Here is a 26,338-nt window from a genome sequence, read left to right as displayed (position 1 = left end):
ATGTAGCCCAGTTGTTTAGGTTTTTTATTAGAAGTGATGCAAAGTGCTTGCATTATTATCCAGGAGTTTGATGAGGTTGTAATTTGTGGGCGGTGCCTTATCGCCCCCTTCATAAATTGGATGCACTATAGCCCCTCTCCTGGAATCCGGAAAAGCCTCATATACAAGTGTGTACTAATACAGCAGTGCTAATTTTCTAGACCAGAATTCAATGTTCCTCTTAAATAGAGCTTGGGGTAGGCCATTTGGGCCAGGCCATCTTTGCAGCTTTTGTTTAGAATTTTTGAACTTTTGGGCCCTCCGTAAGCCAGGGAGCTTGTGTTCATTCCCCTGTATCCACACCTCCCCTCTCGCCCATGGGAGCGCTGTATTGCTCAACCATGTCACTAGTGAGAGTCAAGTGCAGAAGTTTAAAATTCTACTGCTGTGCAATTGATTCACCCTTGGCCTACATCAATTTGGTGTGTAGTGTTGCGCAGCTCCGAAGTGGTGTATCTGTGCTGGGTGTATGTGTGCCAGGGAAGGGTACAATACATGGATAATACAGTACTGAGCAGTGCATGCATGGTAAATGTATGTGCAGGATCTATGCCTGTGAGTGGTACAGTACAAAGAGGATGTAGTTATGTGTACTGTGTTTAGCTTGTATGCATGCACTTGGTGTATGTGTGCCTGTTGATGGTACAATACATGGAGGGCCCTGGGCTCTATTTTGGGAGACCCAGGCTTGAATGGAGAGGAGATCCCCCGGACAGATTTGAGTATTGCTGCATTCATGTAAGCTGGGTGGGACACACACTGGAGAGGGGAGAGTACGGCTTCCCCTGCACACTTCAAAGAGTAGGGCTGGAGCCCAAGCCTAATCTTTTGAGACACATATCCCTGTGACTGAAATCCAGGTGTGAACTCAATTCACTCCGATGGCCTGTGTTGTGAGGCTATCATCTTTGAAGTTGCTCATGATGTGACAGACTGCTTGCGAGGGGAAGGAGCAAACAGAGGAGTGGGCACTTCAAAATAAGCAGAACCCCAACATAAACTTTATAGACTCAGGCTCTTTGTGTAAGGAAATGGACTATAAGCAGAAGAGCTTGAGACCCCAATAATTTTCATCTGGCAAGCAGCCTGATGAGCTGAGTGAGGAGGGGAAGTTCTGCAAGACGTCTGCCTGTGACCAGGACTTGGAGCCAAAGCCTGCTAGTCTCCCTACTGGGTGAGGGAACATCACCTAGGGAATGCACGACCACCTACCCTGGAGCACCAGCACCTGCTGCTTGCCAAGGCCAGTGTGCCCTGTGAGGAAGAGGAGAGTGTTGAAGGGAGCGAGGTCCAATGGAGTACTCTGTTTAGTAACCTCCCTTTGCGTGGTGTATGGAGATGACTGATTGACCGATTGGGCCATTGCCTGTGTGCAGAATGAAGTTGGGAACCCTCATATACCAAAGGAGGGCTGCCATGAATTGAGCAGCATGCATCACTGCCCTGTGCATAGTGAGGAACAGCAATCAAGTATGCCAGGAGGAGCCACCTTAAAAAAACTGCCATGTGGTAAGTGCCGCAACCTTTGTGCATTTGTGGGCAGCTATCCCATATGCTAGGAGGGGCGCAAGAGGGAACCGCACTGTGCAGATTCGGCTGGAGCCCATGTACCGTGATGATACCGTAACCTCGTATGCCAGAAAGGTTCATCGGGACCAGCAAGTTGTGTAAACTGGTCGGAGCCGACTCAGAGAGGAGTGAGGCCACTGTAGGTGGCTACGCACCTGTCCAAGAGGAAGGATTTGCACCAGGATCTTAGCACTGGCAATCCCCTCCCCCATCAGGTGAGAAACCAGAGAATTACCCTGCAAAGAGGATCCTCTGATAACCTTCGATAACTGCAGAGGTATGACCGCATATGAGGACTCCACGACTATTCAGTGCAACTCGCATGGGCCGCGTACAGCAAACTTACTTGAATCAGCTGCTGCAGCTCCATCACCTGCGGAAGGGATATGCTCAGGAAGTCCAATCGCTCCTTTTCTGAAAGGTGCAGTAAGACTGATTTCAGGACAGTCGGCCTCGGGGTGAGGGAAAAATTGCTACTAGTTAGTGGTGTGGCACTGGAACAATTATAACTTTAAAATAGAGTCATAGTGGACTCTTGAGACTTGGACTACCCTGGATGTTGCCTGTAGTGAATGAGGAATAACTACTACTATTAGAAGCAAGGAGGGAGTGGGACCCCGGGAACAGCCTACAAAATACTAGAGCCATGACTTCAGGGGGACTGTGTGGTTGTTTGTGAAAGTTGTATTTTTCCTTTGTGTTGGTAGCCGTAGAAATACAGATATTTCTCTTCTTTAAAAAAGTGAATATTTGGCTAAAAAAGTATTTATTGCTGCTGCTGCGCACATTTTGAACTGTGAGCCTCTCTCCCTGCATTCACACCACACCCCTGAGGGAGCCTTGGACTGCTCGACCACATTACTGCTGAGAGTCAAGTGCAGAAGGGGTACTTGGCCCAGTTGCTCACAATCCATAGTAGGTGAGGCCCTGGAACAGTAGAGTAGGCCTCAACCCTGGCAATGTCTAAAACTTCTTTTAATTGTGTCCACTAGTTGATTTATGTGAGGTATATAATTCACAGTTTGTTTTGTGTTTGCTTTCATATACATTTGGGGCTATTGTTTTTATTCTGTATTAACCAAATAAAATTTACAAATGTAGTTTATTGTGTGGAATTCTAATATCATGTAAAAATACAGATGGAGTAGTCACTGAGGCTAATGGCGTGCTCGAGCCAGATGCCTGGCTGAGCTCAAGGACCTCTTGGAAACTAAATTCTAAAACGAGCTGATCCATCATGCGGTTTCTGCCACCCCGCCCTTACCTCACTCACCATTTTCTAGAATGCTTTTAAGTTGCAGTTTGATTTATTATGTAATGTGCATATTTATTTAACACAGTGCACTGTTATAGCTCCTCAAAGAATTAAAGACAAAGGGGCATATATACAAGGAAATGGTTCAGCGTGGCGATGCAGCAAATTTTGCAGTGCTGTTCTACATCCTTTCAAAAAACACAGTGATGCATCGTATTTACAAAAATACAGCGCACTCCTGTGTTTTCCCTTGTTGTGGCGGTAAAAATAGGTGCCTAGTGCCAACACAGACACCCTCACGCAATATTGTGCAAGGGTGCCTGCGTTGCAGGGCATGATTGTTTATGTGCAGGAAGGACACCTGACATAGACAATCTTTAAGGGCGATTTTCTCTCTCTATATGTGCTGCAGGATGCAGCACACATAGAAAGAGCAAAAACGAGGAGAAATCAAAGTATTCCTCCTCCTTGTGCTAATCAAACGCCTGCTTTTGCATGGCATTTGTTTTTGGAGCTGCCTCAGATTTACAGATCCATGTAAATCTGAGGCAGCATCATAAAGCAATGGGTGTTCCGGTGGAACACCTACAGCAACACCCATTGCACACCCCTTTCACACAGAAAACTGTGTGAAAGGGTACCATATTGATAAGGCGGCTTTCAGCCGCGCAAAGTGGCTTAACACCGCTTTCTAAATATGGGGCAGGGCATTGCGCCATCAGAACATCAGAAAAAGTGGTGTTCCGGTGGCACAATCCCCTTGCAAATATGCCCACCGGTATTAATATTTGATGTAAAATAGAAAAAGAGAGTTGGTCCAGTGGCTGAATTTCACAGTCAGGTAACCTGGTATCAATCACAGCTTTCCTACTCGACCAAAAGGTGTGACTTCAAGCAATTTCCTTACTTCATGGTATCTGCTTTTCCATTTTATGGCAAGACCGGAGGCTCCTATTATGCTTTCTTTTCTTGCTTTATTCCAATAGCAGCAAGATAAAACTACTCTTCCCAGAAGGCTTGGAGAAACAACTACCAGCCAATGGGAAACAAAGAAGCAAATACTGACCAATCACAACATAGATAGCAGTATAAGGTGTATCGTGACTGCAAACAGCCCTCTTTTCTTGCTGCTCGCAGTCAAGATAAGTACCTTTTTCTGTTATATGCATTAATTTGAAGTACTTTTTGGTATTGTTCGGTTTAACTGTATTATTGGCCTGTGTAGCGCAACTCCGTTGCTTCTGTTTCTTCGCGCTCTCACGCGCGTATAAATCTTTCAGTTTTCGTTTCCCCCCGCGCCCTGCACGCTTTGCCTGCCCCTCGCGCGCCTCTCTTACCGGTCCCCGCCTCAACTGTGGCGCAGCGCTTCAGACCGGCTCCTCAGCTCGACGCGCAGTTACCGGCTCCTCTCCACGCTTCGTTTCTTCCTTCCCTCAGCCATATTTCACACGCCCCTAAGGGGAGGGGTTTTCTATTTTCATACGCCCACTCCTTTTTTCCTCTCATTAACCCTTTCTGGTCAGGTTTTGAGCAGACTCTCTGTCTTTGCTCACAATGCAGGTTTCTAATGAGCCTCATGACAATGAAGGGGACGAGTTCAAAGAGGATTTGAGCTCTTTTATTAATTCCTCAGTGGAGACTGCTGTCGAAGCTTCTATGAAGCGTTTTTCTAAGTCTATGGAGAACTCTCTCTTAAGTGTCATGACCAAAGCAATGGCCCAATCTGCGGGGGATAGCAGAAAACTTACAGTGGTACACTCCAAGGTTTCTTCTTTGGCGTCAAAAGTGGTTGGTGAGTCTTCCTCACATATGACAGAGGACTTGGTTCCTCCCAGGCCTCCTATTCAGGAGGGGTTAAAAAGTGTAGCTGGTAAACGTAAGGCTAAGTCTAACAACCCGGAGGTACCACAAAAATTGGTCATTTCAACAATTTATGACACAGATGACGATATGGGTGACGCCACTGACCTTGATGATATTTTTGATATTGTAAATCCTTCTTCCCCTCCTAAGAAATTAAAACTGGACGCCTTTGCATCGGAACCGGTGCTGGATCCTGACGGTACCCCTCTTTTTGACCCTGCATCTATCAGACACCCTAATTCTACCGAATGGTTCCCTATTGACCATGTCGGGGAGTATATAACCTCCAGACTTCGTCTCCCTTTAGACAAAACTGTCCGGGCTAAATTGAAGTCCGAGTGTCCCAAGCCCTCTCTCCCTTCTCACATAACTTCTACCCCTGCCATTGATCAACCTCTCCTCACTTTCTTCTCGAAGTTTGGCAAGGATCCGCGCAAAGGCGTGGACAAAGCTTGGTCCTCCTGCCAAGACAAACTGCTTGATTTGGTGGGGCCACTGGCCCGCATATTTGATTTAGCTGAAACAGCTCGCCTGGATGGCTCGGACCTTAATCCAGAGGAGATTTCACTGTGGGTCCAACGCGCTTTTTGTCTCCTGGGCAATACTAATGCGGCCTTGACTCATGAGCGCCGCAAAGGTCTCTTAATAAAGTTAGATCCCAAGCTTGCCAACCTTGCCCCCCTCGATCCTGGTGTCAAGGCTGATGGTCTTCTCTTTGGAGATTCGTTAGTAAAAGACTTAAATCGGTTCGTCACCACCTTTGCCTCCTTGGACAAGGCGCAGCAATCCATCAAGAAGGTCTTTCCTTCTCGGGTTTTTGGCAGGGCCGGAAGAGGCAGGAGCCGCTCTACCGGCCGTGGTTTCCAGTCCCAAGGCTCCCGTGGTACCTTCAACTCCAATCAACAGGATTTCAAGCCCCAATTTTACCCCCAAAGAGGTCGAGGTTACAGGGGCAGGGGCCAACGTGGCTTCCGCCACAACAACAACAATTCCCAACAAGGTGAGTGCAGTTATTCCTGTGGGGGGTCGTCTAGCCCTTTTCCTGCACAGATGGCAGTCTCTCACTGCAGATCCATGGGTTCTCGACACAGTCCAAGGTTATCGTATCGAGCTTTACGCTCCTCCTTTTCAACATGTTCTTCCTTCTCCTCTAGTGTTCTCAACCGAAATGTCCCTGCTAGTCACCTCGGAAATACAGGCACTTCTTTCCAAAAGAGCTATTCTAGTTTCCCCCTTCGATCCCTCAGGCTTCCTCAGCACGCTTTTTCTCGTTCAAAAGAAGAACAAGAAGATGAGACCGGTGATCAATCTCAGATTCTTCAATCAGTTCGTGGTTTATCGTCACTTCAAAATGGAGACGATCCTTCACTTACGAGACACTTTGCGTCTCAACGATTGGATGGTCCGCATAGATCTCCAAGACGCTTATCTATCTATTCCTATTCACGAATCACACACAAAGTTCCTCCAATTTCAATGGCAAAACGTCACTTATCGTTTTCAATCTCTGCCCTTCGGACTTTCTTCAGCACCCTGGTGCTTCACAAAGGTAATGAGACCTGTCGTAGCTTACCTACGATCTCTAGGGATAAGACTCATCATTTATCTCGACGACATTCTCCTCATGAATCTAGACAAATCGGCACTATTGAACGATCTCAACACTACACGTTCTCTTCTTCTCGAGTTAGGTTTTCTCCTCAATCTAGAAAAGTCTTCTCTCATCCCGACTCAGAGCATGGAGTTTCTAGGCTTCCGTGTAGACTCCCCCCTGGCTTCCCTCTTTCTTCCTCAATCCAAGATCTCCACGATTCAAACGGAGATTTCCCAGGCTCTGCGCCGTCCACTCATTTCTCTCAGAACTCTGGCGAGATTAGTCGGACTTTTATCGGCCTCCATTCAGGCTATCTTCCCAGGCCCCCTCCATTATCGCGCTCTTCAGCACCTAAAGATCAGGCATCTTCGGCAAGGTCTCGCTTATTCCGATCAAATAGAGTTAGATCTCGAATCTCACCTGGAACTGCAATGGTGGTTAAACCATTTGGAGGCCTGGAACGGCCGAACCATCTTCGCTTCCGCCCCAGATCTTGTATTAGAATCCGATGCAAGTCTGACGGGTTGGGGCGCCCGTTGTGGACCAATATCGACTGGCGGTACATGGTCAAAAGAGGAGTCCAAATTGCACATCAACTGTTTAGAGATGCTTGCAGGTTCCTTTGCAATCCAGAGCCTAGCAAAAGACAGAGTAAGCTGTACCATCCTCCTACGCATGGACAATGTTTCTGCGGTTCGTTATATAAACCATCTCGGTGGCACAAAATCAAAGGCTCTGGCAGATCTAGCAAAAAGCCTTTGGGAGTTTTGCCTTTCCAACAGACTATCGCTCTCCGCGGAATATCTCCCAGGAGATCTCAACGCTGTGGCCGATTGGCATTCTCGCTTCCTCCGGGATTCCAGCGACTGGAAGCTTCTTCCCTCCGTGTTTCTCTCCCTCTCTCAGTTGTGGGGTCCTTTCTCAATAGACCTCTTTGCTTCCCGTCTCAATTCCCAGTTGCCTCATTTCTTCAGTTGGCGTCCGGATCCTTTGGCTCTAGCGACCGATGCCTTCCTCCAAGATTGGTCCCTTCACCTCAATTATGCCTTTCCTCCTTTTCTGTTGATCAACAGGGTCTTATCGCAGGTGCGTCGCCAGATGACATCTCTGGTAATAGTGGTTCCCTTTTGGCAGTCCCAGATTTGGTTCCCGTCTCTCCTGGAATTGGCGGTAGACTTCCCCGTCCTTCTTTCTCCTTTCCCCAATCTTCTCTCGGATCCTCAGGGCAACCCCCATCCTTTAATGGTCAACCAGTCTCTGACGTTGTCCGCCTGGAAAATTTCCAGCCTTCCTCTTCTGATTTCGTCATTTCACAGGAAGCTTCAGTCTTTATTAGTCGAGCATGGGCCCCTGGCACCTCCAAGGCTTACAAGTCCGCCTGGTCTCTTTGGTCAAGCTGGTGTCTGCAGAAATCTGTCGATCCCGTTTCAGCCTCTTTAAACTTTATGGTTAACTTCTTAGCCTCTGAGGCTAGCTCGGGTAAATCCTATCGTACCATCAATCTCTATAGATCTGCCATTTCACTCAATCATTCCCACATTGATGGAAAACCTGCGGGGGCGCATCCCTTGGTATGCAGACTTCTAAGAGGAATTCGTTTTTCAAAACCTCCTTTGGCTAAGTATTCTAGTTTATGGGATGTCAATTTGGTTTTGCAATTGTTTTCTACCTGGCCTGATAACTCTGCTCTTTCATTAAAAATGATCTCAGCCAAACTTACTATGTTATTATGTTTAATTTCCATTAAACGAGTATCTGATGTGAAAGCCTTAGATGTTTCTTCTAGACAATTTACTCCTACCGGTGTAATGTTTCATGTTCATAAACGTACCAAGACCAATTTACAGTCTGTGTTCTACCCCTATTTTCCCTCCAATCCCAAATTGTGTGTAGGCCAATGTTTAAAAGTTTATGAAAGTAAGACCTCTGCTCTCAGGACTTCCTCCAGCTCCCAACTCCTTATTTCCTTTCGTAAACCCTTTCATCCTGTTTCTGCTGCTACCTTGGCCCGTTGGGTTCGTTGGGTTCGTTGGGTCATGTCCCTGGCAGGTATTGACGTCTCCGTTTTCGGAGCTCATTCCACTAGAGGAGCCATGGCTTCTAAAGCCTTTTGGGCTGGCTCCCGTCTGGAGGATATCCTGAAGTCAGCAGATTGGTCTAATGATTCAGTGTTCCGTACATTTTATTGCAAACCTGTTCTTACTGCTTCTTCTATGGTGGTTGATATGCTTTAAACAAGCATAATAGGAGCCTCCGGTCTTGCCATAAAATGTAGATTTTCCTAATAATTTATGACGGAAAGTCCTAATTTTATTAAAGACACGGAGGCGAGTATTATCCCGCCACAACACTTCTAACTGGTGTTCTCCCTCCCCACAGGAACTCCAGCGCTGCCACCGGCATCATCCTGAGGTCCTCATGGATTCTATCAAGATCATTCCTTCTGATACGGCACCTTCTGTTCTTGGACTGGATCTTCTCTCCGACTCTCCTCTGGTGGTCTTCGGAAAAGAACTTTTTACGTGGACTTTGACCTTTTGCATTTTGTTCTCTGTTTCTCCTTTATTTTTCCATACTCTATGATTGCTCGCATAAGAAAAGAGGGCTGTTTGCAGTCACGATACACCTTATACTGCTATCTATGTTGTGATTGGTCAGTATTTGCTTCTTTGTTTCCCATTGGCTGGTAGTTGTTTCTCCAAGCCTTCTGGGAAGAGTAGTTTTATCTTGCTGCTATTGGAATAAAGCAAGAAAAGAAAGCATAATACTCGCCTCCGTGTCTTTAATAAAATTAGGACTTTCCGTCATAAATTATTAGGAAAATCTACATTATCACCAGATTTGAGAGCACCTTGAAATTGTACAAAGACCTCTTTTTGAAATTTTTTATTAGACTAGAATATTACTTCATGTAACAACATAGGCCACCTATACCGTTCACATGATGACTGACATGACTTTTGGTTCGCTAATGGCAACTTTGTTAGACTGGTAAACAAGTCATGAATATTATTAAGTTCTTGTTCAGAAATTATCACTTCTGAAAAAATGTCACTAAATGCAGGGATATAGTTTAATGATCAAAAGTGAAAGGCTTCCACTAGTTAAAGAAATACACCTTTATGAGTTTTAAAGACCCAGTATCATATTTAGTTCACATGACGCTTGTTGTATGATTTACATGCAAAATATGTTGATGGCTTGGCTCGTGTTATGGCTCGTAGAGCGAAGCCAGACCCTTGGCTCTTGTTCGGCTCTCTCTGTTAATTTGCAGGCTCACCAACCTCCATGTCAAAGCCAATGCTAAAGTCAGAGGGGCTTATTTACAAGCCCCTTGCGCCACCCGTACGTCACTTTTCCCATGTTAAAAATGACACAAAAGTGGCGCAAGGCGCTTGTAAATAAACCCCAGTGGAGCTAAGAACACTGCACAAAAGTGACATTTATTTGCCTGCCACAAACATGTGTTATTAATTTTGATTAAGCTTGGACGAAATTAAAATTACCTGCACCTAATTTGCTTTATTTTGGGAATTTCGCAGTACGTTTGGTGTGTGAAATTCCGGAAATTATGCCATTACACCACGTTGCATAACTATGCACCAAATGTTATGGTTTGCACTTAGGAACAACCTGAACGACCAGAATTCAAGTAGCTGTTGTTTGCCGCACTTATAGGGCATATTATCAAGAAATGGCATTACAATTTTTGTCGCTTTAGCGGCAGAAAACTACCGCTAAAGCGGCGATAATGGGCTTGATAATATGCCCTTGAGAATTCCAATAGAAGTCCATGTTCTGGTGTGAACATGGGCTTCTATTGGAATTCTCCAGGGCATATTATCAAGCCCATTATCGCCGCTTTAACTCAGTTTTCTGCCCCTAAAGCGGCGATAATTTTAAGGCCGTGGTTGATAATATGCCCCTTATGTTCTGTGAGGTTTTTTTAAACGTAAACTGTATCCTTACGCTAATAAATGATGCAAGGACGTATTTTGCACTAAAATATAGTGCTGAATGGCAGATTTACATTTTGCTTAATTACGAAGAATTCTGCATATTTTTTTATGCGAGCCTCTAGTTTCTGGCCCAAGGGAGTCGCTGCAGCGCCTTTATAAGAGTAGAATGTGAGATTTATTTACTGCCTGTTACACACTATCAAGCTGATAATAGATTGCTTGCTGAAAAGATAAGACTTTCCCTGAACCATATCACCGGTCTGTGTTCACTCTATCAACGAACTCCCATAATCCATATTAGTCTTGGCAGGATTCCAACCCCTTTACATCACGTTATAGGCAAAGTAAAATCTGACTTTAGTTATTGTTTTTTGGGGTTTTTTGTAAATCGTTTTTATTGTATAATACAGTACATACGAATCAGTGATCTGAATTTAGTGATAGTGAAACTCAAGGAGATAACATTTCTGGGGTGCATACATTACTAGACAGAGAATGCAAAAACAGAGGGTTTCTTGCACCATTCTCTCACCAAAAGCTGTTGAGATCTCGGAGAATTATTTTCTTTGCGAAATACAAAAGAAGTTCAAAGCCTATGTACCACCAATAACAACATCTCATGAATTAGCTTGAAGTAGAACGTCTAAAACTTCAATTCTCAAGACCTCCCACCGCCTTCATAATAATCATAGCTCCTCTCATTGCATGGTCTGGAAAACGAGACAAATCTATACCCTTTTCTTGCACAGTCCACCTTACCCACCTCGCGGTGGATGGAGATGAAAGCGCTTTGAAAGATTTCTTTAATGCAATCAGGAGTTGTCTCTCACCAGCTGTCTGAGTTTTGATGCCATGTTTTCATAGGCCGTCACACAATGTGCCACACAGTTTCAGTACACGATGGATCTGGTGCTAGTCTTGTAGATGAAACCATCCAGTGTAACATACACTCTGGAATGCCTAGTGGTAGAGAGTGCAGAGGCGCAACTAGAGCCAAATTTCGGGTGGGGCTAAGAAAAAATTTCAGGGGTGGGGCTAATTCTTCCAGCAGTGGGCAAAGCTTAGATGCAGGGGCTCTAAGAAGGGGTGAAAAACGTCAAAGCCTCATTAACAAGCAAATGGTCTTTTAAAGACCTGTGAAGTACTCGGGTGCGGCTGTGTGTGTGCCCGGAAAGTTGTCTCAGCCCGGGCTGCCACACACGACGGGGGGCTGAAGCCCTTTGAGCCCAATGGGTGTTGTGCACCTGAGAGAGTGGCAATTGACCTACCTTATTAATATGCGTGAAGTAGGTCCCAAATTGTAACCCCCTATGACTGGCTAGAGCCACACTGATGGTAACCTGCCGGACCACCTTGTCTATGATTGTTTTTAGATAATGCAATCTTTTTATTTTTTTAATACAGACAGGATGCGTTTGGAAAAAAAAGGAATCATTTTACAAACATTGTTTAGGAGCAGACTGGTCCACATTCACAAAGGGGAAGGGGTCCCTTGGGGGCCGTAGGGTCTAGACGAGCAACAGCATATTGATTCTAAATACATCTGTTCTGCAGCGAAGATCGTGGTGGTGTTTGCACACTGCAACCCCACTGCAGTGTAGTAAAGAACACTAGCACTAGGACCCCGAAGAGCACACACACTTCTGACTGCATACTTCTGTCTATGCCCTGAGGATCTGATCGCCCATCTCTGCTCCTACACTTGTTGAAACATGTATGAAACAAGCATTTGCAAAAGGTCTCGCAGTTACACGAGTTAAAGCTATTGGCATTGTAAATGACAATGCCAATAGGCATTGTTATTTGCAATGTCAATAGCTCAATCTCGCGTGCCGTAAATGCGAGACCTAATGCATTGCAAATGCTTGTTCTCCCAGTTGCGCCTGAGATCCCGAGTGCTATTGATTTCTGTTTTTCAGAAGGGCAAAGCCATTGAAGACAAATAAGGCTTTTGGCACCTTTGGTGCCTTTGGGCGGCAGAACTCAAGGAGAATGCATTGTACTGATCGCCCGTTATGCAGAGTCACGTTTCAAACGGGGAATGACGAAACGCGCCGTTTAAGAATGCAGAGGTCCTGCTTTTGATGTTATCTGATTTCTGCTTTCATTCGTGCACGAGAATGTGATCAATTGACTTGCTGGATCCAACCAAGGTCGTTGCGCAAACGTAAGCTGAGTAATTGGGGAAGGTGAAAAGAGATACATGGATATGTTAGTAGCGTTACGTCACACTGGGCCTCCGTGTGGCTATGAGCATAAAGTTCTACTTAAGAATCATGCCCAGACTTTTTAAAAGGGTAACAGCTGGCTGTTTATTTCCCGCTGGGATTGGTGGCAACCCTACATTCAACACTCTTCAAAGAACAAACAACCTGAGGACTGGGGCTGCAAATAAAAGAACAACATTACAGCTAAAGCTTCCAGGAGAAAATGAAAGCAGAAAAGGGAAGCCTTGGCAAGGTCAATAGGTCTTGCCTTTTGCATAGGCAAAAATAAAAAAAAGCACAATGATGTAAACGAACATGCATGTGCATGTTTATGTCATTCTGCTGTGGCAGCTATTTTCTTTCTTTGTAAAATACCGTTCCAAGATGGCAGACAACCATCTAGGAACAGTAAATGAAAAGTGCGTGAAATGCCTTTATTTACAACGGAGCAGCTTTGAAGAAAATTACATCTGCCTGGCCCACCAAAAAGAAGAAATGAAAATAAAATGGGAAGAGGAGGGGTGAGGAGCAACCGAGGGGTGGGAGCAACAGAAGGCGACGGTGCTGTGTGGAGGAACAGTGAACAGTGAGGGGCGGTGAAGCATTGAGCGCATTGGGGGGAAGCAATACACAGTGTGGGTTTGTGACGAGGAAATCAGCACATGGGGAACAAGCAGGAAGTGGGATAAGGGAGGGGGTGGCAAATGGTGTGCACTTTCGCGGGCGCTTTGATGTTCGCAGTGGCCACGCGGCTCACTGAGAACATCAAAGCGCCCGCGATATGTACACGCAGGCTGCCAAATGGTGCGCGCGCCCGGCGCACATGCACTGTAGTTGGGGGCCTGAAAAGCACTCGTTTGCACTTCCAAATCCCCGTTTTCTATAGCTCTCGCCAGAGCAGCGCTAAAGCGCTGGCTCAGGCGAGACCTAAAAAGGCAAGTGCAAAAACAATGAGTCATGCTTGTGTAAGAACTATTGGCATTGTCTGTTTTGTTTAGCCATGTTGTACAGCAGCATGGCTGCTATAAAGCATAGCTTGAAGTAAAGGGAAAAAAGCACTTCGACGCAGCCAGTGCTCTTTGTGTCATAGTGCTTGTTTTCTTTACTTCCAGCAGTGCTGCACAACAGCCTGCTTCTGTCCAACATGGCTAAAACACATTGACAAAGCCAATAACTCTAGCTTAGACAAGACCTATTGCCTTTGCCAATGCTTTTTTATAAACCTTACTAAGATGAAAGGCATATTCAGCTCAGCTAATCTTCAAATCTGTCAATTGTAGATAAAACTCTCAAATCAGCAGCAAATCCCCAACAAGAACTTCCTATTAAGGGATAGGCGAAGGGTCAAAAAACAAACAACCCCACTGCAAACCATCCCCGAGAGACATCCCAGTTACATCAACTGTGGTTCTGATGTGAGTTTCTAAACCCAACCCACCGACAGAGCCCATTTAAAGAGGAGCCCTTCCACTAATTTAGGACCACTCCTACTCACTGATCACAGGCCCTGTGGGGAAATCAACAAGCACAGGCAAGGTGTGCACCAAACGTCCAAGAGACCAACCAACTGGTGAACATGTGCTATATAAAAAAAGTGTTACGCTTCGTAATAGAGCCTGGAGAGGGCAGGAGCCCAAGCCACACATCCTGTGCCCTGTTCATGGCTAGTCCAGTGCCAATAACGGAACCTAGGCACACATTGGTTAAAGACCTCAAGCTAGAAGTGGCATGAGAGGAATGGAAAATGGCCTGCCGCAAAGTGAAACAGTCCAATGGAACTACTGCTTTAAACTGGTAGATTTCAACGTGCTTCACTATATGTGACTTCATAAGAAGATCCCTGCGATGCATGTGTAGTATTTCAGGGGAAAGCGCCCAGGCTTAACCTTTTCTCATATGTGTTTACACATTCAGTCTTACTGACTGGAGGTTGCCATGGATATTCTATGTACCCCAGGTTTGCATATGGGTTACTGCTTATGACAAAGGACGAAGTAATGTATACGCTCCTAGTTCCGGCAGTTTTCTTGCCAAAAGGCCTATTGCATTTCAGGAAATGCAGTGGTAATCCGGCAGAGCCCTGCAGGTGGGAAACTGTTGCTAGGACACACAGTGGCATACCGTGGGTTACCGTGGCTCTCATGCGTGCAAGTGGGACGTACTCCCATTCCCCGATTTGGTTGTAAAAAAACAGATAGCTGTAGTTGGTGCACACTGAGCCCCTGCACACATTAGCCCCAGTGTCAGTGCACCTGCTGCATTGATGACAGTTACACCCCTGTAGTGTGTATGCCCAGGCTCCTTTCCCCATACAGTAACCCGTCTATATGCGCAAGGCTCCTTTGCGTTCCAGGTGTAAATGCATGCTGCATTCATACAATCTGTGTGTATGTTTTGGTTTCATTCCCTGTACATTCTCTGTATGTGAGGCTATTGCACCTGTAAAGACAGTGTTTCTGAACACCTTCTCAAGGAACAGGGGTAGAGAAAACACCAGACATCAGTCTTGCACAAGAGAAGCGGAAGAGCGTACTGAGCTCATCATTAAAACGCCAGGTTTTAAGCGCTTTACGAAAGGTAAACAGAATACGCCATTTTGAGAGTAAGCAACATCGTATTCAGAGTTTGGCAGTTGTGACTGCAAAACTCTTGCCTTCCCATGTAGCTCTTTTAAACTTTGTGTATGTGCAGGGCCATTTCACTATATGACTGGGGGTGAATGTTTTCATTTGGTCTGCATTCCGTCCATCAACTGTGTGCCATTTCCCTATTTAGTCCGTGCGCATGCGCAGGTCACTGCTTTCAGCATGCAGTCTGTCTCTGAGCAACTTGTTTTAATATAGACTGCAAGTGCAGGCCACTTTGCCAACACAGTCTGAGCGTCTGTGCAAACTGCCTCAATCTGTATCCGTCAGTGTATGTGCTGCACTATTTCCCCTGTGTCGTCTGTGTGTGTGAGTGTTTTAACTATACTCTCTGTGTGTGCACAGGCTGGTTTCCATCAACAATCTCAACCTTTGACTCTCTGCCAACATACAGTATCCGAGCAGGCCTAATGGCATTTCCTGCTCTCCCTTACAAGGGCAGCTTTTTAATTCTACGTCAGGACTGGAGCTGAGGATTATGCATGTCTTTCTTCACTTTTATTTTAACAGCAGCTCTTACCAGGGACATTTCTTTAACGTCCAAACAACTGCATTTTCCAAAGAAAACGGGTAAATAGTCCAGAAAGAAAAGAAAAAACATATGATCACCAATGCTCTTCCGTCACAAAATCCCCTGTCCAAATCCTAACATCCTCTTTCTTCACTGCTAGTTCCAAAGTTGTCGCCCTTTCACCTTTTGACTGTGTCGTTACGGAGTAATTGACAGTATTTGCTATTGTGTGATATTGCCGGGATACGGTCTCGCGGCCCTGCGCTGTTCTACGTCAGTGCTGCTGAGCAGGCGTCCCCCACTGAGGTCCCTGAGCGCCGCGTGCTTCACTTGCGTAGAATGCTGCGGCTAGCGAGTGCTGCGCAGATGTGTACAGGCCTCCCAGCCTGTCATGTCAGCGCGCATGTGCAAAGTGGATCTCCAATGAGACGTGTAAGCGCGAGGAGACACTTTTCCATTACAGCAGAGCATAAAAAAACCCTTGCCTACCCACATAAAACCACCTATGGAGATTAGGAGACCCCGCTCGGCAGTTGCCTCATATGTAATAAAGGGTCTAGTGAATAGAGTAGCCCAATAAAACAGAACGGCATATTTAAAGTGCTGCATTTGTCATATTTATTATATTGAAAGACTATTGGTGTCTGTCAATAGGGTAATTTGATTTACAATCCACGGTGCTTGGTGATAATAAGACATTTATAAAGAAAATGTAAGAGGCAACAATTAAAATACAGAATGCAGAGCCTCATGCAATAATAATAAAATAGGAAATAGTAAATTGCGAGAAATATTGATTTGCAATTGCCGATTATTTACTTGGAATGTATTATAATGAATTTGGTAGAAGTGGTTGCAATATGCGCACCACCTTCTACTGGATGAATTCTTTTTTTGCAAACCGACCTACGCATTAATACAGGGGTACTCACAAACTTTCTCTTGGGGGCCAAATTTACAGTGTGGTTTGTGGCCGAGGGCCGCACCGGTAGGGGCGGGGGCAGTGGGGAGGGGGCGGGGCTAGAGCAAAAAAAAACTGTGACCATGAGGTTGAACACAGGCCCCTGCAGCAGACGCCTTCGTCCACTGAGCCACTAGACCCGGCATTCACACATCTCTATCTATCTATCTATCTAGCTCTGTCTCCCTCCCTCCCTCCCTCCCTCTATCACTCTCCCTCTATCACTCTCCCTCTCTCTGTCTCCCCCTCTCTCTATCTATTTCTCTCTCTCTCTCTCCCTCTGTGTCTCCCTTCCTCTGTGTCTCTCTCCCTCTGTGTCTCCCTCCCTCTGTGTCTCCCTCCCTCTCTGTCTCCCTCACTCTCTGTCTCCCTCTTGTCTCCCTCCCTCTTGTCTGTCTGTCTCCCTCCCTCTTGTCTGTCTGTCTCCCTCTCTCTTGTCTGTCTGTCTCCCTCCCTCTTGTCTGTCTGTCTCCCTCCCTCTTGTCTCCTTCCCTCTCTCTGTCTCCCTCCCTCTCTCTGTCTCCCTCCCTCTCTCTCTGTCTCCCTCCCTCTCTCTCTGTCTCCCAACCTCTCTCTCTGTCTCCCAACCTCTCTCTGTCTCAGTCCCTCCCTTCCTCCCTCCCTCTTGTCTCCCTCCCTCTGTCTCCGTCTCCCTCCCTCTGTGTCTCCCTCCCTCTGTGTCTCCCTCCCTCTCTGTCTCCCTCCCTCCCTCCCTCTCTGTCTCCCTCCCTCTCTGTCTCCCTCTTGTCTCCCTCCCTCTTGTCTCCCTCCCTCTTGTCTGTCTGTCTCCCTCCCTCTTGTCTCCTTCCCTCTCTCTGACTCCCTCCCTCTCTCTCTGTCTTCCTCCCTCTCTCTCTGTCTCCCTCCCTCTCTGTCTCCCTCCCTCTCTCTCTGTCTCCCTCCCTCTCTCGGTCTCCCTCCCTCTCGGTCTCCCTCCCTCCCTCCCTGTCACACTCACTTTGTTTGTCTCCCTTTCTCTCTGTCTCCGTCCCTCTCTGTCTCCCTCCCTCTCTGTCTCCCTCTGTCCCCCTCCCTCTCCCTCCTTGTCTGTCTCTCTCTCGCTGTCTCTCCCTCCCTGTCTCCTGCGCTGTCTTCCCCCTCTCCCTCCCTCTGTCGCACTCTGTCTTCCTCCCCCTTTAAACTCACCCCCCACAACCCGCAATACACACACACACACACGGCTCCCAGCACAAATTAACACAATCTGGTAGTGGGTGCGCATATGGAGGGAACACTGGTTATATCCTTGCAAGTTCAGTAGCCTCTGGGGACATCCGGAGGCCACCCAATGCCTCAGGGGCCACCGGAAGAGTGAGGGTGGGGGCGGAGGGGGGGCGGGGTAGGAAGGAGTGAGGGACACGGGAGGGGTGAATGAAAGTGGGGGGTGAGAAATTCTGGAATCAGGAATGAGACTGGAAAAAGGGAAGCCACAGAGGGATGGGAGAATTAGGGCCGGGGAACGGTGAGTGATATTGCGTGGGTGAGGGAGGGTGGAAAGAGGGGACACTGGGGGGGTGAGGGGTAGGAAGGGGGCTCGGGGCAGAGGGCCTCCGAGGGCGCCGGGAGTAGTGGGTGGAATGTTGGGTGAGGTGCATGGGGAGGGTCCTCAGGATGGAGGGACACCAAGAAGCAGGGGAGAAGCCCGATGTGGGGAGAGAGGTGAGGGTCAGGGGCGCGTGAGGGGGGCTGGAGTGCTGTTGAACAAGCCAGAGGATGGTGGGGGGCAGTGGAGGGGTCAGTTGGAACCGCAGGGTCGAAGAATACTGGAACGCAGATAGGATGATGAAGACAGATTTATGAAGCGCACAGATGCTCCTGGGAGTGACATGGCGCCATATCATACTTTCGGAGAAGGCCGCCATACTCTGATCAGGCAAATCCACATTCAAGTGTTCCCGAGGGCAGCGGAAGCAGCGAGTAGCAGGAGCCCCAGCGCGTGCATATGAAACGGACCACCCTACAAACTTGTTTGCTAGTAAAATTACCAATGCTCGGGTGCAGTAGGCTTCTCTCTGTTCTGAGCCCCGGTGCCACACCCCGCACCCCCCCCCCGTCCGTCACCTCACCCCGCGCTGAGATAGCTTCCCTGGAACGCACACAGCCGCCGCACCCAAGTACTTCACAGGTCTTTTAAAGACCATTCACTTGTTAATGAGGCTTTGTTGTATTTCATCTCTTCTTAGCGCCCCTGCATCTCCTCTCAATCAGAGGGGAGATGCAGGGGCGCTAAGAAGAGGTGAAATACAACAAAGCCTTATTAACAAGTGAATGGCTTTTAAAAAAATCGCCCGGCCCCCATAGCTCCGCGCTGCTGCAACCGGAGGTGCTTGCACAGGTACGATGTCTGCAAGGTCTGCGGGCCGCCAAGGAATGCTTGCCGGGCCGTTGGCGGCCCGCGGGCTGTACTATGAGTACCCGTGCATTAATAGGACTGTTCACAAAATAGCCAATCGTAGTGAGTGGCACTTCGACCTACCTTATTAACGTGTGAAGTAGCTCTCAAATTGCAACCCCCTATGACTGGCTCGAACCACACTCATGGTGACCTGCTGGACAACCATGTCTATGATTGTTTTTAAATAATGCAATCTTTTTTTTTTGTCTAAATGCTGACCTTTTTCAATTTTATAAACATCCCTTATCTCCTATGAAGGTTTCCAAGTTGGGTCACGACCTTTTTGTGTCGTCAGGGAGGGCTCCAAACAGCAAACCTTTTTCAATTTTATAAACATCTCTTATCTCCTATGAAGGTTTCCAAGTTGGGTCACGACCTTTTTGTGTCGTCAGGGAGGGCTCCAAACAGCAAACTTTCAAAGTGCCATATGACATAGGGACAGCTAAACTGCAGTTCTAAAAAAACATAAAATACGCAAGCAGAAGGTCACTAATAAAGTGATTAATCAATACTTGGTCCATGCATCAGTGAAGACACAAACACAAAAGAGAAAGTGAAACCTGAAGACACTGGCCAATTAGAAGCAAGAAAAAGAGAGTGATTATGAAGCAAACTAATGGTAAGTAATGGGTGGGTTCTAAGCCCCCTTAAGTTAGCTCATAACATAAGATCTTCGCAAGCGACAGCACATGCGCTGTCACAGGCGCAATCTAAAAATTAATACTATTGTTTTGGTTGGAGTTACATCAATGTCAACATAACTAAAATCTGTGTTTTTTGTAGTTTTAGAATCTAGAAACTGCATAGTTTTGAGGTGGTGGACACATTCTGTGACAGTCATTTGCAAGCCTTGTAATGAACCTCCAAGCTAAAGTAAAAGGCTGAAATCCATAGCACTTTTCTGCCCTTGCCCCCTGACTAGCCTGAAATCATATGCTTTACTGCCACATTTCACTAGCCTTGCGCATTGCAGTCAGTGGCTGCAGAGAGGCGGAAAGAGCTGGAGCCAAGAAAGTGCCAACAAATAATTTCAAACGGTCCCATCCTTTCAACACCAAGAGCCCTGGTGCCACTCCAAAATAACCTGCTTGACAGTTCGTAAGCCCATCAGACTGCGATAGGACTGGGAATGGGTGCTGGCTCTAGGGAAACGGGTCCATTACTAGGCCTTAGCTATGTACCCTTAGATTACCTCACAGATAACTTCTCCCGTGTACTCCCCTGCTCCTTTGTTCTTGTGCCCTATCCAACTGTTGCTATTTAAACTACAGGGAATGGGCAGGTAAAGGGTCTTTACAATCAAGGCAAAATGGAAAAGACTTCCCTCGTTTCAGTAGTTTCGCAGATATCTCCACACGAATACAAATATAGAAACAGGCTGTTTGCCATCTTTTTTATGTGTAAAAATAGAAAATCAAATATGATGCACTGGCATAGGCAACTGAGACAAGCACTGGAGATAAGGAAGATGTGGAAAACGAACTATGTTGTACTTGACTACAAGGTCCACAATGCAAAGCAAAAGTTTTGAGAATGACAAAGAGCTAGTAAGCCATCCGCTGCACCCGAAACGGATTAATGCTGGTTTGAAGGAGCACTTCCACGTTTTTAGGTCTCGCCTGACCCAGCGCATGCGCTGGTCTGGCGAGACTTATTGAGAGGGCTCCAAAAAGTGCTACCAGGCCAGCCTAAAGCTACAGTGCATGTGCGCGGGCGCGCGCGCCGCGCTTGACCGCGATTACTTTCACTTTCGCAGTCGCTTTGATGTTTGATCACAATCGCGATCACTTTTGCGGCCGCACTGCCGCTTGGCATAGCCAATAGGTCTCGCTCTTGCGACTTTATAAGTATTTAGTTATGCAACTGTTGCATGGCTAAACACTTATAAGGTCCCAAAGGCGAGACCTATTGGCTATGCCAATGCTTGTTGTTTATTGTTTTTTAATCATTTCCTAAAGGCAAGTGGTGGTGCACCAGAGGGAGCTGTTCCCTTGAGAATTGGCTGTTATGTCACCCGCTAGGGAGCCAGAGATGGCAGAATAATGCTGAACCCACGCATTGGGTGGAACATGCGAAGTAAGTTCTGGGGCTGCGTCATCTTGCAGGAAGGGGGCATTTACAGGGTGGCATCTTTGGTCGCAGCTACTTGAGCTAAATTTGCCCAGGCTTCTTCCTAATTTTTAAAGCCATATTATAATCCTTTCTAGGTTGCTTGATAGCAATATGGTCCCTTGGTGAACTATGCAATGCTATCTGCAGCTATTTAGCGGACTGAGTGCATGGGAGATCAAACCAACTGTGCTTCCTTTCAGACCGGGGCCTAGACTTTTGAGTTAGAAAGGCATTGAGTGACCTAGTAATGGCTTAAAATACATGGATCAATACATATTATCAGCCTGGTCACATAAACAGTACTTAAAATTACGTTTCATTCGTTTTTGGCAGCTTCGGGAGCACTACTAGGGTTTTACCACCGTCCACTTGATTCGAACACCATTCGGCCTATTGGCATCTGTATTAGCAACGTTGGTGTTGATCCTCTGCTTTTCTGTATAACAACTCATGGGTTTTGGTCACTTACTGCAGTCTCCATAATTCTATGATCAGTAACGAGATTTCTAGATGAAAAGGAAAATTGAAAGTTATCAATCATTGTACCAGCTGCTCTGCCAATAAAAGAAGGAACCTAGACTTTATCTACTACAACATTGGTCTCCAATAAGGATAAATCATACTTAAAAATAAGGGAATTAAGTGACTGTCCATAACCATTATGTAGAAAGTGGGGAGCTCCATCGCCTGTTGGGGCAGTTATACCAGACACCAATTTGGCTGCAAGGGTACATTTCTGTATGTTAAAATCCCCGGTCCATAGAATAAAGCAATCTGGGGAGAAAACTTGTAGAAACATATCTAAAGCGGCCTCTAAAGTAATAATGACCGTGCTACATGTGGAATCCAAAATATTATTGTAAAAATGAATTAGTATCATGTCAGATCCTCCCGTGTAATTCAGCTAGACAAGCCGATAATAAGGTAAGGCAGTAAAGAATCTCCTGACAACCGCGGGTAACAGGTTGGACATTTTAATTTGAAGCCCACACTTGGGTCGGACTGACAATGAAGGAACTGCAGGTGTGAAAATAGTAGAAAATGGGAAGGAGCTACATCCCATGTTTCCTGTAAACAAATCACATGGGATGTGCGAGTAATTTGAACCCAGGTGGGAGCATCTAGCTTATTTTTAAAAACAAATATATTCAATTAAATAAAAATGCATACCCCTTTGTGTTTCTCTAGTACTGGTGGGTTGGGTACAACAGTTTGACTAGCAATTCCTAGTACAACTGGATCAACTGACAGGATAGTGTAATTACACAAGGGTACAACAGACCCATCAGTCTGCCCCTTATTGGTGCATTGAAGGCCATACAATTGATCACTTTGTTCCTCCCAGTCACATGGAACCCCATTGATGTTATGTCAATCTATTCCCTGTAATTTGCTTAATGCCATAAGTCTGTTAAATGTAGGGACAGCTAGTTGGCAGTCATCCAACTGGGAATGGGCGGGTGGGGTGGGAACTAACATCCTACGAGATGGGTGCAAGTGATGATAAAAATACCCCAGAGGAAGAACAACAATGCTTCCAGAATTGATACTATGTACTTGAGATTTAGACAAGATCTTGCCCGCAACCCTAGAGTTTTTAACATTTATAATAACACAGTCACCCTTGAAAGTTTTCCTAGTTGGTCCATAGATTGATGTCATAATTATTAAACTATCTCTCACTATCAGAAAAATAAACTTAGATTGTAACCAATGCAGAACCCTATTTCTTAAGGGTTTTCTTTTTGGGGGGGGGCGCAAACTAGACCTAAAGGTATCAGAGCGCTTTACATGAGCACCAGTTGCCTTACAGATGAACACAATCATTTTTGTTAGGCCCAGAGAGATTAAGTGGTTTGCACAGAATCACAGGATGTTGAGCGTTCCTGTCGAGACTCGAACTCGGTTCCCCAGCTTCGAGGTCGACCGCTCTCTCCTTCTCTAACTTCTACCACATCTCTTTTAAAGATAAAGCCAACATAACCAATACCACATACAGACTCAACCTTGCCTGGGGACAGAGGGGGGGGATCAGTCATTATTGCCACATGTGGACAACAGGCATGGGGTAAATTGTCACATTATTACTCATGTTACTAATTTGACTCCCCTCCTGCTCGGGTTTAACAGACTTCCTCTTTCGCTGTGACACACTTCCTGATGGGGTACCTGGAGGACGTGCAGTATCGGGAGATATAATCTGATTATCTCGCATACGCCTCTCAGACAAAATGCTCTGGAGGCCCCATATAGCAAAACGCGTGACTGGGGCACTAAGCAAAGAACATCGCTCCTCGTACAGTAGGCCAGTAGGCCAGTTGCCCCAGTGTTAGCAATCTATGAAGCAAAGGCAGTTAGTTCAGCCATGTATGGAGCCGAGATATGGGGGTTTGAAAACGTGGACGAAATAAGTAGGTCTGAGCATACATTTTTGAGGGAACTGGTGACGCTCTCCCGCTCTCCCACAATACCCCTTTAACACCACTAATGTATGACATGGGTAGGCGTCCGTTTAGAGCAATCGCTAGGTTACGAGCATTGCTCTTTTGGGCCCGCCTTCGGCGCACTAAAGAGCTTACCAATTATGCTGCAGCTCTAACGGAGGTAATGAAGTTGGATGTTAACTATAAGGTCAAATGGTTATCGTATGTAAAGAAAGTTATGATTCAGCTTGGTCTGAGAGATGCATGGGACAGTCAGGTTCCCCCTCGTAAAGCGGAACTCAAGAGATACTATTGGGATTGGATTGACAGGCAAGAACTTTGCAAGCCAATGTTGGGCAGACTGACAGAGGAGTTCCTCCTGTTCAAACACACTAGAAGCTTGGAGCGTTATTTAGATGTGATCCAGGTCCCACGAGATAGGACCCTATACATCCAGTTTAGATACGGCACGCTCCCTGTTAATATTCGAAAGGCAAAGTGGTGTAAAGCCGAGGACACGACAGAGAGTTGCCCGTGCTGTGGAGCTCCAGTGGAGTGTGATGCCCATGTCCTGTTTGCCTGCCCTGTCTGCAATAAAGCTAGGAGCAAATGGTTAAAACCAATTTGTAGTGGCATGGGCACCCACGATCACCGGTCTGCTATGCGTATTTTAAAATCTGATCCCAGTGTCTTATTTTCTTGTGGAGTGGCCAAATTTCTAGGCCAAGCTTGGCAAATTAGGATTAGAGCCCAACGAGGTGTGACCCTATTATAGACATTTATGTCCCATTATTTGTGATTAAAATCATTTACCATTTTGGAATGTTTTACACTTTTTGAATACTGTTAATCACATAGATAGCACTTACAATTTACACGTTGTCTATTGTGAGGGATTATGCCACTCTATGTATATAGCGTTTTAGATCTAAGTCTAAGTCTTTTTCGAAATTGGTTTTATGTCCTTTTTAATTTCATATGCTGTTTTTCATTTTATGTCAAGATTTTTTTTTTGCATCCATCTGTACTGTATTGTAGATTTTATCAAATGCTGTTTTATCGTAAATTTGTTACTCAAAGCTTTTATGATACATGCTGTCGAATAAAGCTATTTGAATTTAATTGAATTGAATTGATGATCAGTCCTAACCTCATCCGGCTGACTAGGACATGGGACCATAGAGGTGGCAGCGGTAATAACAGTGTTACCCGTCCCAAAACGTGGGACCAGCTCGGGCTGGCTCAATCTACCCACACGCTCCTGCAGCGCTTTCAGTTCCACAGGGTTCGCGGAGCGCTGTCGGTCGCGCTGGGTTCGGGCATGGCAGAGCCCCCGGAAGTTCCGGAACTCACCTACATCATCAAAATGGTAGCGCCGCCCAAATTGATCTCTAATCTTAAAAGAATGGGAGACCGGCAAACGGCGCGCACGTACACCACGGCGCGGCTAGCCTGGCAGGGGGACCTGCACTTAGAGTTCACAGACGAGATGTGGAGGTATTGCTGCACCAGCACCAAAACGATATCACTCAACGGCCGGCACAGATTAGTACACTTTAAATACTTACAGAGGGTGTACTATACCCCGGAAAGATTGCATAGGTACGGGCTCAGGTCATCGGCAGAGTGCGAGCGATGCCATTTCCCAGTGGCAGACTTTATGCATATGGCTTGGCACTGCCCTGGAATTGCTAAGTTTTGGGTGGAGGTGTTCACTGAGTTGGGCAGGGTCTTAGACACTGAGATTACCCCCAACCCTGCCTTGGCGCTGCTGGGGTACTCCCGACCTCTTCCGGTGGCGTTGCGACGCTTAGTGGATATGGCGTTACTCATCGCTAGAAGGGTCGTTGCAGCCTGCTGGATGAGGGGGCCCCTCCCCACCAAGAAACGGTGGGCCAGTGATATGCTGTATTGCAGTACACAGGCTGAGACATATAGTGAACTGCTGCCGCCGAAAAGTCATCCCAAGAATTTCTGGGGGCTATACAAAACGTATCTGACGGCGAAGGCCCCGGTACCGGCTGACGGGGGGAATACACAGGGGGAGGAACTTGATGTAGGTGCTCTTGCTGAGTGCGCCCCAGCTTCTGATCCGGATTTGGGATGATTGTGTGGAGGAGTTACGCTGGCTCATGAGCTGACAAGGTCGTTAGTCGGAGGGGCGTGGGAGAGTGCATATGGTAGGACACACGGGGTCCCCGGGTCGGAGGCAACTTGAGAGTAAGTGCGGGATACAGAGTGGACAGCTGACTGGTGATGGTAGAGTGCTGTGACTGACTGGGCTGAACCGACTTGACAGTGGACACACACAGGCGAGAAAGGATGGCCAGAGGAGACAGTGAACGTGCGATAGGTGGGTGGGGGGGTGGGGGATAGGGGTTGTGTTTTCAGGGGAGGGTGGCCGGGTTCGACAGTCCAGGCTGACTGCCTCTGACTCACCGAGATACCTATGGACTACTATATCGGCTGGCAGTGGCGCAGAGGCAATGCACAGTCGGGCTCTGTAGGAAGTGCTCGTCACATGCTGGGTAACTGAGATGCCGCCGGTCCTCCGGGATGTCGGCTGAATGGCTGTGTGAAGTGATAGTGTGGAGACCCGCCCATCTGGGCGGTGTCATGTTATTGTTAAAGTGAACAGTGGGCAGTTTGCCCTGTGTATCTTCTTCCTGCTAATAAAGGTTTTTGAAAATTAAAAAAAAAAAAAAAAAACAGTGTTACCCGTCCACCAGAGCTGTTTGGTGGCAATGCGACTGGATGATGATCCACAAATAAATTTTTCAAATTCGGCAGCGCTTCTTCCACTTT

The 26,338-nt window shown here is 46.6% G+C and overlaps 1 protein-coding gene across 1 annotated transcript in view; it reads left to right on the top strand.

Annotated features, from left to right (window-relative positions):
- The first annotated feature begins 4,417 nt into the window (after positions 1-4,417).
- LOC146861918 (uncharacterized) overlaps positions 4,418-26,338 on the top strand; it is a 53,466-nt gene continuing 31,545 nt past the window's right edge. Inside the window, exon 1 of the mRNA XM_085643045.1 lies at positions 4,418-6,275. Within this exon, the coding sequence (XP_085499171.1) occupies positions 4,418-6,275 (1,858 nt within the window). The remainder of the gene's footprint in view (positions 6,276-26,338) is intronic.

This window comes from Triturus cristatus, chromosome 2_2 (assembly GCF_964204655.1).
Source record: "Triturus cristatus chromosome 2_2, aTriCri1.1, whole genome shotgun sequence".
NCBI lineage: Eukaryota > Metazoa > Chordata > Amphibia > Caudata > Salamandridae > Triturus > Triturus cristatus.
The sequence above is the reverse complement of the archived record's forward strand: the minus strand, read 5'-3'. Positions and strand labels throughout refer to the sequence as shown.